Source organism: Rhinatrema bivittatum, chromosome 7 (assembly GCF_901001135.1).
Source record: "Rhinatrema bivittatum chromosome 7, aRhiBiv1.1, whole genome shotgun sequence".
Lineage (NCBI taxonomy): Eukaryota > Metazoa > Chordata > Amphibia > Gymnophiona > Rhinatrematidae > Rhinatrema > Rhinatrema bivittatum.
In genome coordinates, this window is record NC_042621.1 from 83,673,128 (window position 1) to 83,686,254 (window position 13,127).

At 42.5% G+C, this 13,127-nt stretch overlaps 1 protein-coding gene across 2 annotated transcripts in view; it reads left to right on the forward strand.

Annotated features, from left to right (window-relative positions):
- SLC12A4 (solute carrier family 12 member 4) overlaps positions 1 to 13,127 on the forward strand; it is a 180,129-nt gene that overhangs the window by 108,268 nt on the left and 58,734 nt on the right. For both annotated transcript variants that reach the window (XM_029608578.1, XM_029608579.1), the window contains one exon: positions 9,756 to 9,874. In XM_029608578.1, the coding sequence (XP_029464438.1) occupies positions 9,756 to 9,874 (119 nt within the window). The remainder of the gene's footprint in view (positions 1 to 9,755; positions 9,875 to 13,127) is intronic.

Here is a 13,127-nt window from a genome sequence, read left to right on the forward strand (position 1 = left end):
CGTAGAAGGTTGGGAGGACTGTCTGGAAATCGTAGCATTCCAAATAATGAAGGACGATGACAAACTTATGACATGGTTACCTTTGGACTCAGGAGGACATGGAGTTCCTCAAGATAATGGCAAAGAATTCTTCAAAGATGAGTCAAACTGCTGGATGATTTCTCACCCATTTTGACCACCCAGACCTTGATTTCCCAACATTAAAGAGCAAACCCTTTCAAGGCTTACCTCACTACATTGGGGCCTAGAAAGGAAACCAGAGATAAGAGACCATTTTGTGACCTTTATGAAGGAAATATTCAATTACTTCCTGCAGAGACAGCTTAGTCTCTGAAGGAAGGTGAAGAATGCTGGTATCTTCCTACCTTTCATGTGAATCATCCTCAGAAATTAGGTCAAATCAGATTTGTATTTGACTCGTGCACTCAGTTTCAAGCAGTCTCTTTGCACAATGTGCTCTTCACTGAGCCTGACTTAACCAATAATCTCTTGGGAGTTTTAGTTCATGTCAGAAAAAGAGCCCATTGTCATCATGGCTGATATCCAACAGATGTTCTACTGTTTCATTGTTCATGAAGACTATAGAAACTATCTAAGATTCGTGTGGTATCATGACAACATCAACAAGATTGAGTACAGGATGTTTATGTATGTCTTCAGCAACAGTCCCATCACCCACAGTATATACCTATGGACGGAGGACAGCACAAAAAGAAGAGAAGTATGGCACAGATGCCAGATAATTCATAGAGAAAGACTTCTATGTGGATGATAGTTTGAAGATCATACCTACAGAAGAAGCAGCTATCGACTTGTTAAAGAGAATACAATCAATGTTAGCTTAGGCCATTTTAAGGCTTTATAAAATAGCCTCCAACAGTGCTAAAGTAATTTATTTATTTATTTAGGACTTTTATATACCGACATTAGTATACAACATCATACCGGTTTACATTATAACTTAAAAGTAGGAATTACAAAAAACAGATGGGGGAGGGGGATAACGGGAGGAGCAGAACAGGCAAGAAGAAAAAACGGAAACAACCAACGTAATAACAGTTGAAGGCAAATAACTTGGGTTAAGCAATCATGGGCATAAATTAATTACAAAAGGAGCAGGGTTGAACGGGCTCAGAGTGGCGTTGACAGGGAGGCTGAGGTCTCAGAGTAGGCCTGTCCAAAGAGCCAAGACTTTAGTTTCTTCCTGAATTTGTTGGAGCAGGGTTCGAGCTGGAGAGTTGAGGGGAGGGAGTTCCACTGCATGGGGCCGGCAATGGAAATAGCGTGCTCCCGAGTGCAAGATAGGTGGGCCTTTTTGAGAGAAGGTACTTGAAGGGTTCCTGCTTTGTCAGTCCTAGTGGGCCGGTTTGAGAGTGTGAAGCTGAAAGGTTCGTCTAGCCAGCAGGAGTTATGACTGTAGATGGCTTTGTGAATAATAGTGAGGGTTTTAAACAAGATGCGTGAGGGAATGGGGAGCCAGTGGAAGTCTTTGAGTATGGGTGTGATATGGGCACTTTTTCTAGTATTGGTGATGACCCTGGCTATGGCATTTTGGAACATCTAAAAAACTTTTTCTTTTATAGTGGAGTAGGGGAGCCCAAGCAGGAGGGAGTTGCAGTAGTCGAACTTGGAAGAGAGGGTGGCCTGGATGACAGTCCGGAAATCATGATGGTGGAGTAAAGGGTGGAGTTTTTTTAATACATTGAGTTTGAAAAAGCCCGCTTTAAGCGTTGAATTAATATGCTTTTTCAGGCTGAGATGTTGGTCTAGGAAGACCCCTAAGTCTCTTACACTTGAATGCGAGTGCAGAAAGCTGAAGGCAGGGTCATTGGAGATGGTTTTAAGTTTAGTAGAATGTTGATGCGAAATAAGGATCATTTCTGTTTTGGACATGTTCAGGGCCAGGTGGAGGTTGGTGAGAAGGTTGTTTATGGATACCAGGCATTTGTCCCAATGCTTGAGGGCTTCGGATAAAGAGTTGTGGATAGGGATGATGATCTGTACGTCATCCGCATAAAGAGAGAATTTCAGGCCTAGGTCTGTGAGGAGTTGGCAGAGGGGCGTGAGATATATATTGAATAAAGTGGAGGAGAGTGAGGAACCTTGAGGGACTCCTTGGGATAGGGGGCGGGGTGTAGATTCAGAGTTTCCTATTTTGACTGCAAACTTTCTATTGGATAAGTAAGATTTAAACCAGAGGAGAGCTAGACCTGAGATGCCTATTTCAGCTAGCCGGGAGAGGAGGAGGTTATGATTGATGGTATCAAAGGCAGCTGAGATGTCAAGCAATGCCAAGAGGAAGCAGTTACCTTGATCCATTCCTCTGATGAGGTGATCGGAGAGGGTGAGGAGGAGAGTTTCAGTGTTGAGGTGCTTACGAAATCCAAACTGGGATGGGTGCAAGATTTTGTTGTCTTCTAGGTAATCAGAGAGTTGGGCGTTAACAATTCTTTCCATAATTTTGGAGATGAGGGGGAGGTTTGAGATGGGACGGAAGTTTGACAGGTCTTTGGGGTCCAGAGAGGGTTTTTTAAGAAGTGGTTTAGCCACAGCATGTTTGAGTGGGTCAGGGACAAAGCCTGAGGAAAGAGAGGTATTAATGATGTTAGCCATGGGTTTGGCGATGATATTGGGTATGGAGAGCAGGGATTTGGTAGGAATGGTGTCGGAGGGGTGGTATGCAGGTTTAATTTTTTTAAGGACGGATTCAATTTCCTTGACAGAAGTGGGGTCAAGTGTATTTAAGGTAGGAGAGGCAGGATCAAGGCAGGGAGGGAGGGAGGAGGGGTCCGGGGGGGTGGAGGATTGGAGTCTGAGAAGGATGGTGTCTATTTTCTTCTGGAAGAAGTGTGCTATTTCCTCGCATCTGGAAGAGGCTTCTTCGTCAGAGATGGGGTGCTGAGCTGAGTTTGTGATGTCAGCGACATATGAGAAAAGAGCCTTAGGGTTGTAAGTGTACTTGTGTATTTTAGCAGCATAAAAATCGCGCTTAGTTTTGAGAGTGGAGGTTCTGTAGTGATGGAGGGCTGATTTGTAGCTGGATGCATGTTGCTGTGACGGGGCTTTACGCCAGGTTCTTTCTAATTGTCTGAGTTTATTTTTTTAATTTTTCAGTTCGGGAGTGTACCATGGTTGGCGGTTTTTGGTAGCTGGACGCAGTTCACGTGTGTGGATGGGGCAGAGCTTGTTGGCGATTTCTAGTGTGGTGGTGTGCCAAGAGGCAAGAGCGGTGTCAGGGTTGGAGTAGTCGAGATCAGGTAGGGTCTTGGTGAGTGCAGCAGTGAGCTCCTCGCTGGAGCAGGGTTTTCTGTAAGTGATGGAGATGCTTAGGGTAGGCTTGGGAGTGGTCTGTGTGTTTAGGGGTAGTGAGGCTTCAATGAGGAAGTGATCAGACCAGGGTACAGGGGAGCACTTGGGGGGGGTGTGGTGAGATGAGGCCTTGATTGATGAAAATTAGGTCTAAGGAGTGGGGTGGGGGAGGTAATGACCTGAGTGAAGCCTATAGATTGGAGAGAGAGGAGAAAGAACTCACAGGATGGTGTCAGAGGAAGGGAGTCTACATGGAGATTGAAATCTCCTAATAAGATAGAGGGAATCTCTGCATTAATATTGTCAGAGATAAATTCAATTATAGGGGAGGGGTTGCGTTCAATGGAGCCTGGGGGGGCATAGATGAGGCAAATTTGCAGCTCAGTAGATTTGAAAAGGCCTATTTCCAGATTGGAGGGGGAGTCTATATGTGATGGCTTAAGATTGAGGTGCTTTTTAGCGGCCAGAAGGAGGCCACCTCCTCTTTTCTTGGGTCTAGGAATCGAAAAAATATCATGGGAGAGGACAGGTTTGAGATTGAGAAGGACAGTGTCAGTTTCCTTGAGCCAAGTTTCGGTTATGGCACAAATATCAGGGTTTCAGTCTGTGAGGATGTCATTTAGGATAGGGATTTTTTGGGGGAGTGATTGCGCATTGATCAGGATTAAAGAGAGGGTAGTGAGTCCTAGTAGCTGGGTCAAGGGGGTAATGAGGATAGGAAGGAGGGAGTGGTGGGGGTGCCGAGGTTTGTGGAGGTGCGTAGATGGGGGGCGGTTGTGAGGGTAGTGGATGCGGGGGATGTAGTGAAAGGCCATGGGGAAATCAGTGGGGAGGAAGAGTAGAGAGATAGGGTGCAAAGCAGGGAGTTGGGTTGGGCAGCGAGGGGAGGAGGGGGGCTAGCCAGACAACTGCGGCTGTTGTGGGAAAGAGGGGAAGCGCAGTCGTGGAGGTGCAGGAGGCTGCATGGGGGGAGGCACTACCAAGGGGGTAAAGGGGAGAAATCCTGAATGAAACAAGTTATAAAGGAGGGTGAAGAGGGCGAGGAAAATAAGGGACGCGCTAAGGAGCGCGCCAACGGGCCTGCTCCTTGGTCGCGCGACGCCTAAAGTCTCAGTCAGGTTTAAAGGGCTGGAGATGCCCGCCCCCGATGACATCCAGAAGGTGCGCCTTGCCGTGGAGGTGGGAGGAGGGGACGAGGCTGTTGTCTGCCGGTGCGGCCTGCTCCAGACCCCGATGGGTCTCGCGCCGATGAAGAGCCGGATCAGGAGAGCGAGGGCAGCAAAAGGAAGGAGCTGCGGTAGGAGGCTTACTTTTAAAAGGGCTCGAGATGCCCGCCCCCGATGAAATGAAAGCTTTCCCTTCAGGGGGACCATATGAAAAACCTCAAGAACTTAGATTTGGGATTTGACATGCCACCATTCAACATAGTCTTGGACTAAAGTGGGACCTGAAAGGAGACACATTCACATTCCAGGTCTCAAGTGAGGAGAAATATACCTGCCGTGTTGTTCTATCTACACTAAACAGCTTACGCTATCTACTTGGGTTTATGGCTCCAGTCACCAAACAAAGGCAATCCCTGTTAAAATAACTTTCATCAGACAAATGAATGGAATGCCTCGCTGCCTCTGGAGAAAAAATGAGAATAGGAAACCTGGAAGGATTCCCTGTGAGATCTCAAGAAGCTCCAGATTCCACATATGTATACCTACATTTCTCTCACTGCAGCTCATTAAAAAAAAGTATCTTTTCAGATGCTTCTGTAAAGGCTATAGATATCCATGATTTATGTGAAGACAACAGATGCTGATGGCAGATCTCACATAAGATTTATCCTAGGCAAACCTTTACCACAGTTTAAATTATGTGGTGCAGTAGAGATTAGGGATGTCCAATCATTTTTCCTGAATTAGGCAATGTCAATGAAATTGCCTAATTCGGAATGGTTCGGGAGAACCGAAAAACAATTGAATTTTTTCTGAAATTTCAGAAAAAATTCATTTTTGAGTTAGCGTGCACCAACCCAAAACTCAGGGCCCTCGAAAAAAAAAAACCTTGAACCGTGGGAAAAATGAAATTCCCACAGGGGGGGGGGGGGGGGCTGAAATGAAGCCTGACACGAAATTTTTATCCGAAGCACATCTCTAGTAGAGATAGCAGAGCTGATACTAAGAGAAATAGATATTAAGTCAGCCATGACCAAGTTCTACACCAACAGTAAAGTAGTGTTGGGCTACATTTTCTATGTAAGCAACAGAGTCAAGTGCATCAAGAAGTCAATTTTGTGCCCACCAATCAAATCCGGTGACCTTGCCATAAGATCTGGTCAGCAGCTCATCTGATGCAGACAAACATGGCTTACTGGAACTAGGTTTCTTACAAAGAACAACAAAGGATTCCAAGTTGAAAGAGACTCCTTCAATGCAGAGATCCAACTACATCATTCTTCAAGGCAAATTAGAAGCACACTAATTTGGCCATTTTTTGAAGTGGTGATCACTTAGATGAGGTGTGCCACAATTCATCTATATTTTGTTCTCCTGCCATCAGACCCTGGACAGTTTAGCACAAGCATTTACTGCAGTAAGCCATAGGGATGTGAATCGTTTTTTGACTATTTAAAATATCGTCCGATATATTTTAAATCGTCAAAAATCGTTAGAGCCGCGATACAATAACAATTCCCCCGATTTATCATCAAAAAATCGTAAATCGGGGGAAGGGGGAGGGCGGGAAAATCAGCACACTAAAACAACCCTAAAACCCACCCCGACCCTTTAAAATAAATCTCCCACCCTCCCGAACCCCCCCAAAATGCCTTAAATTACCTGGGGTCCAGAGGAAGGGTCCCGGTGTGATCTTTTACTCTCTGACCTCCGGGTGCGTTGTAGAAATGGCGCCGGCGCTACCTTTGCCCTGTCATATGACAGGTCAAAGGTAGCGCCGGCGCCATTTTGTTTTTTGTCCCCCGACGTCAGGAGCGTAGGAGATCGCTCCCGGACCCCCGCTGGACTTTTGGCAAGTCTTGTGGGGTCAGGAGGCCCCCCAAGCTGGCCAAAAGTCCCTGGGGGTCCAGCGGGGGGTCCGGGAGTGATCTCCTACGCTCCTGACGTCGGGGGACAAAAAACAAAATGGCGCCGGCGCTACCTTTGACCTGTCATATGACAAGGCAAAGGTAGCGCCGGCGCCATTTCTACAACGCACCCGGAGGTCCGAGAGTAAAAGATCACACCGGGACCCTTCCTCTGGACCCCAGGTAATTTAAGGCATTTTGGGGGGGTTCGGGAGGGTTGTTTTAGTGTGCCGGTTTTCCTGCCCTCCCCCTTCCCCTCCCCCCCACTGGACCCCAGGTAATTTAAGGCATTTTGGGGGGTTCGGGAGGGTGGGGGATTTATTTTAAAGGGTCGGGGTGGGTTTTAGGGATGTTTTAGTGTGCCGGTTTTCGATTTACACGATTTACACGATATTTAAAAAACCCAAACTGCGACGATCCGATTCCCTCCCCCTCCCAGCCGAAATCTATTGTTAAGACGATCGATCACACGATTCACATCTCTAAGCCATGCACTGTTGAAGAACTCACATTCGGAGAATGTCATTCTGCATGGTGTACAGTGAGAGGCTTATGCTAAAGAAATCAAGACAGTATAACAAGGAGCAGTAAAGACATTCATCAGACCTGTCACTGAGACAATGCTCCTTACGTCTCATGAAATACTTGAACATGATGGATTATTGCATGCTTTGGATTATTCTTTGGACCTATTCCTATTTTGCTCTGTCACCTAAGCCTTTCTCCTCTTCCTTAACTGTTCAGAGTTTGGGGGTCTCTACTTTTTTAGAGGCTTCTATTGATAATATAGCAACCATGACTCTGAATAAGATAAGGATCATGTGTTCGAAAAATTTTGTAAGAATCAGAAAATACAAAATTTTCCTGATGTATGTCTGTAGAGTGACTCAAGCACACAAAAATTTCTTTTATTATAACACAAAGTTTCGGCCTTAGATGCTACCTTTTTCCTTAAATTCCTGTGCAAGTGCTTGATTACCTATCAAACGGGCCGATACAGTAAAAGTTGCGGGAGAGCGGACGAACGCACAGGCCACTCTCCTGTGCACGCGATTCTGTATTCAAATGAGGGCCCATGGCAAAAAGAGGCGCTAGGGACAGTAGCGCGTCCCTAGCACCTCTTTTTGGACAGGAGCAGCAGCTGTCAGCGGGTTTGACAGCAGACGCTCAATTTTGCCGGCGTCAGTTCTCAAACCTGCTGACAGCCACGGGTTCGGAAACTGGACGCCGGCAAAATTGAGCGTCCGGTTTTCAACCCATGGGCCGATTTTCAATTTTATTTTATTTTTTTTTTACTTTTTTTAACTTTCGGGACCTCCGACTTAATATCACCATGATATTAACTCAGAGGGTGCACAGAAAAGCAGTTTTTACTGCTTTTCTGTGCACTTTCTGTGCATTTTCTCGGTGCCCGGAGAAATTAACGCCTACCTTTGAGTAGGCGCTAATTTCTGAAAGTAAAATGTGCGGCTTGGCTGCACATTTTACTTTCTGAATCACGCAGGAATACCTAATAGGGCCATCAACATGCATTTGCATGTTGCGGGCGCTATTAGGTTCGGGGGGGTTGGACGCGCGTTTTCGTCGCGCTATTACCCCTTACTGAATAAGGGGTAAAGCTAGCATGTCAAACGTGCATCCAATCGAGGGTTAACAGTGCGCTCCACCTGAAAGTAAAGTTTGTGTTTCAGGACCCTTTGCATTTGGAAACTTTTGTTATTGACAAGTCTCAGGACAGTTGAAGACTATTTCCAGTTAATTGTGTGGGTATCTGTCAGTTTAAAGTATAGATAGCTCTTGCTCCTGTTTTCTTTTTCCTTTTTTTTTTTTTTTTTTACTTGTTAATGGATCACTCCTAATTTATGTGGACTTGATAATGATTTGCATTTCATTGATTTATGGAGTTATTTCATGGAGCTTTTCTTTTTTTGTAAATTCATTTATTCTTAAGATTTTTTGGATGTATTGTTAAATATTTTCTAAAGATTAAATTAAAAAATTGAATATATATAAAATCATGAAAAGTAGAGAAAGTAAATAAGTGGAGAAAGTAAATAAGGCACCCAATGAAAATATCAATGCACAGATATAAAAAAAATTGACTTGTTTACATAGGACATAGTTAATTTATGGAACTCAATGCAAAAGGATATTGCTGAATTAAATATTGATTGACTTAAATAAGGATTAGACAGATTTTTTGAAAACAGATAAGTCCTAGTTATTTAACATAATCAAGACATCGCTTTAAGGTTTATTATTACTGCCAAATTTGGCATGATATAACAGTGGTTGGACAGTTCTTTTCTTATGTACATTCTTGAAAACTTACTCTCAACTCCTACTGGTTACCATTGTCTGAGATATGATACAACACTAGATGGACCTTTGATCTAATCTAGGTTGGCAGATTTAATGTTCTTATATTGAAGCCAAATATATATATATCAATTACATGAAAAAACATAGATTCATGGTATCACTCTGATTCAATTTCTATAAGCTGGAATGCAAATTATTTGATTTTCATATTCCCCTGGATGCTTCTTTGCAATAATTTTCATATTTGGCAGAATTTGAGACACTCTTTGAGTGAGAATAGTATGATCACTAATTTCAGGTCAACCATCTTAATCCTTATTGCATTTATTCTTATTTCTATTTATCAAATATTGCTCCAGGAAAGGACTATTACTTAATAGCATTTCTAGAACACTTTTTTCCAATGTGCTTTTCAGAAACATGCAGCAAATGACCTGGCAATATATTTCTGACAAGCACACTTAATGAAAGCTTTCAAATGAGATAGGTGAGAAGAAGCATGTTTGTATTTTTTTAGTCACAGCACATAAAATGATGCACAGAGAGACCATGATTTGCCTAAGGTCATGCAGAAGGTAACTAGTAGAATGGATTTAACCTTGTACTCTGACTTCTCATCATTCTTTTAGTTCATTGCTCTATCTACTAAATCGGTGGTTCCTAAACCTGTCCTGGGGACATCCAGCCAGTCAGATTTTCAGAATATCCGCAATGAATATATAAGTGAGAGCTATGCATGCACTGCCTCCATCGCATCTCATGGATATTCATTACAGATATCCTGAAAACTTGATTGGTGGGGGTATCCTCCAGGTCAGGTTCAATGAATATCAGCTTCCATAAGTTAGGAAATATCATATAAAGCCTTGAAAGAATGATGAGTGAACTTTGTTGTCTTTAACTAAATTTCCACTATACATTCCTCATTTTTATGAAGCTGTGTATTTTATTTGGAATAAAATCATTAAATGATGACCAAAAGAAACCAACACTTAATTATTGTTGAGAAGTCTGTCTTGTAATTTTACTTTTTTTTGTATTTTTTATTTAGATTTTCGGACATGGCAAGGCAAACGGGGAACCAACATGGGCTCTCCTCCTAACAGCATTCATTGCTGAACTTGGTATCCTCATAGCTTCCCTAGATATGGTGGCCCCCATTCTATCCATGTAAGAAAACAGACATTACTTCATTTAAGAATTTTAACTTTTTAGGATTCTCCTAGTAATATAATGTTGTCTTAACTAGAGTTGTTTTAAGATTATAATAGCTCATATATTTCCTTTACTTCAAAGAGCTGGCCATGAAATCTGTTCTTCAAATTTTTCAGATTTTACCCAGATTCACTAAGGGAAATTTGACAGATTTCTTTAGTTGAGCTAAAGAAAATCTGAAATTTCCAGTAAACTGGAAGCAGACTGGCATCTGCTTGGCACATCTCAACAATAAAGACATCAGTCCATATTTGTATGCCTTCTGTACAACTCAATAATAGCATAGTTTAGTGGTTGAAAAAGACTTTGTATTCTTAGGTGTGTTACACTGAAATGTCAGTTCTTAAAGTACCAGTACGCCAAAGAAGACTGCTGTACAAAAGTTTACATAGTCCAAGGAATCCAATATATTTTTCAAAGCTTCTTTTATTGTTACTTCTGGCAACTCCACTGTAAATATTGTTGTATTCCAAAATGGGGTCCCCCGACATGGACCCGTGTTTCGCCGAGGCTGCGTCGGGAGGGACACACTGGTGATTATCACAAATTCTATAAACAAAATGTCAAAAGGACTATGTTTAACATGGGGACAGTGCCGAACAAAACCATACTCATAAAATGTACATACTCACAGGGGTAGCTCATACCTTCAACATGCTTAGATTGTGAAACGGCAGGGAGCACATCTAGTAATTGCTAAGCCGGTATTCTTAAGTGTATCAAAAAAGGCGCCAAATGATCACGGACCAATCAGCTAGCAGGGACCTCCCACCAATCAGAATTAAGTATAGGTGAACCAATGGGCATTAGGCAAAATGATACCACTCTATCTCTTTATTGAGGCCGGCTGGAGTGACTGTGTTCCACAAATGTATCCATCTTTGCTCTCGTCGAATCAGGATTTCATCTAAGTTGCCACCCCTGATGGGAATCCTCACAACCTCCTCGGCCCTCCCCACATTTTTCTGGTTCTTTGCCTTATTGTTTTGTTGTGTACCTCTAGGATACTGGCCTAGTTGTCCTTCCTTTCTTTTCTCTCTATACTAGGGTGTTTTGTTCCCTAAAATAAAATGTAAAAAAGGAAAAAAAAAAAAGTCTCTATGCACCCCACTTCTTTCCTGGGAGTACATCTTCCTGTCTAAGTCTGCCACAATTACTGCCTGGCCTAATCCTGGCTCTCTCAGGGTGCCTGCTACCATTTTGCCACTTTGAGGTACCTTGGGGAATTCATGCCATTGTTTACTGCATTTGCTGATCTTTTCATGCCTGCTTTGGGCTGTTCATACAAATATTGTTGTTTCTGTTTGCCTCTTTCATGATGCCTTAGACATTTTGATGTCTCTGTGCTGTTTGTGATACTCTATGTCTTGAGGGTTTTAATGCCTGTCTGTTATTTCTGATACCCCACTACACTCTACTCTTTGACAGCTTAAATGCCTCCAGAGGGAGTGCTGACAGTGAAACATTCATCTTCTGATGATAAGTTGGATTTGCTGGGGAAAAGCACTTAAATCTTGAGAAATAAAATCCTGGAATGTTAGACTATTACAGGTTGTGATAGAATTGCCTTTGTAGTGGAAAATAGATCTTGATTAATTCTGTGAGTTAGTAAAAGTTAGTATTTATTTGCCAGTGTTAGAACTATGAGTTTGTAAAGTTAATTTCAATTACTTGATCTGAGAAGGTGAGAATACTTATTTCTGGACTACTTGTTACTGATTTTACCATCCTCTCACCCATCCCACACATCTCTTTGAAAATTCACCCCATAAATTAAAAACAACTAATAATAAATAAGTTTAAAAACCCTAATAAAATTTAATAACCTTTTAACTGAGATATACGTATGCCTTAATCAGTTTTTAAAACTTTAGCAACTCAAATTAAGATGCAGATTTTTTTGAACTGGGTGCCAAATATATGATGATCTACCTGTTGGTGAGAGGTTGTACGTGTGCACTCAGTGCATAGAGCTCCTAACTGAGAACGAATCCAATCTCTCTCATCTCGTTCTTCTGCCCTCTATCCTTCCCGCTGCTCTTACCCCTACTCCCCTCTCCTCCCTTTCTAGTCTGCTCCCCTCTCCCCCCTTACGCGTTCATTGTAATTTCTGCCTTGTGAGTTTTTTGTAAACCAGCATGATGTGTCCTACGAATGTTGGTATATTAAAAGTTCTTAAATAAATAAACATGAAAATGCCGAGGCAGACAGAGAGGAGACATTTAGTTACGTAGTTTCCACTTGCAGTCGAGCAGCCCTTGTGCTGTTTTAGAAAAGCAAGGTCACTTAGTGAACGATTACCTTGGTGTGGCAGGAAATGATCCTGTAGCTAGAAATTTACTTCCAGATGACACTTTATCCAGGGGTCCATGCCCAGGAAGAAAAAGGTTAGAACGGCCATTGTAATAGGTGATTTGATCATTTGGAAAGTAGAAAGCTGGGTGGCTAGTGGGCATGAGGATCACTTGATAATTTGCCTGCCTAGTGTGAAGGTAGCAGAACGCACATGCTTCCTAGATAAAATTTTAGAGCGTGCTGTGGAGGAGGTGGTGATCGTGGTATACGTGGGTACAAGGATATAGAAAGTGCAGGGGAAGAGGTTCTAGAGGTTAAATTGAGGATTTTAGGTAGGAAATTGAAATACAGATTCTCAAGGTTTACATTCTTAGAAATGCTCCCCATTCCATAAACAGGACCCCCAGAGGCAGGTTGAGCTCCAGAGTCTCAATGAGTGACTGGGAGGATGGTGCAGGGAAGAGGGTTCTAGATTTGTTAGTAACTAGGGAACATTCAAGGGAAGGAGGAACCAATTCTGATGGGATGAGTTCCACCTTAATCAGGGTGGAACCAGGCTGCTGGCGCTGACTTTTAAAAGGAAATACAGCAGATTTTCATCTAGAACATGGGAAAAGCCTACAATCGCTCAGCAGCGCATGGTTCAGAGGGCAGTGGCAAACCAAATAAGTTAGAATATCCCAATGGTTGTAAAAGCTGAAAAATATAAATATCAAGCCTACAGCTGAAAAAGCCCAGGTGTATTTAAATATCAAGGATAGAGATAAGTGATTCCAAAATTTTAAATACAAAGCATGCAGATAAAAAAAAAATCTCTATACTGCCTGCGTTATCTGATAATAAGCAGATTGTGTGTGTATATATATAAAAATAGAAATACAAACAAATCTAACATTAAAATGTATGTACGCAA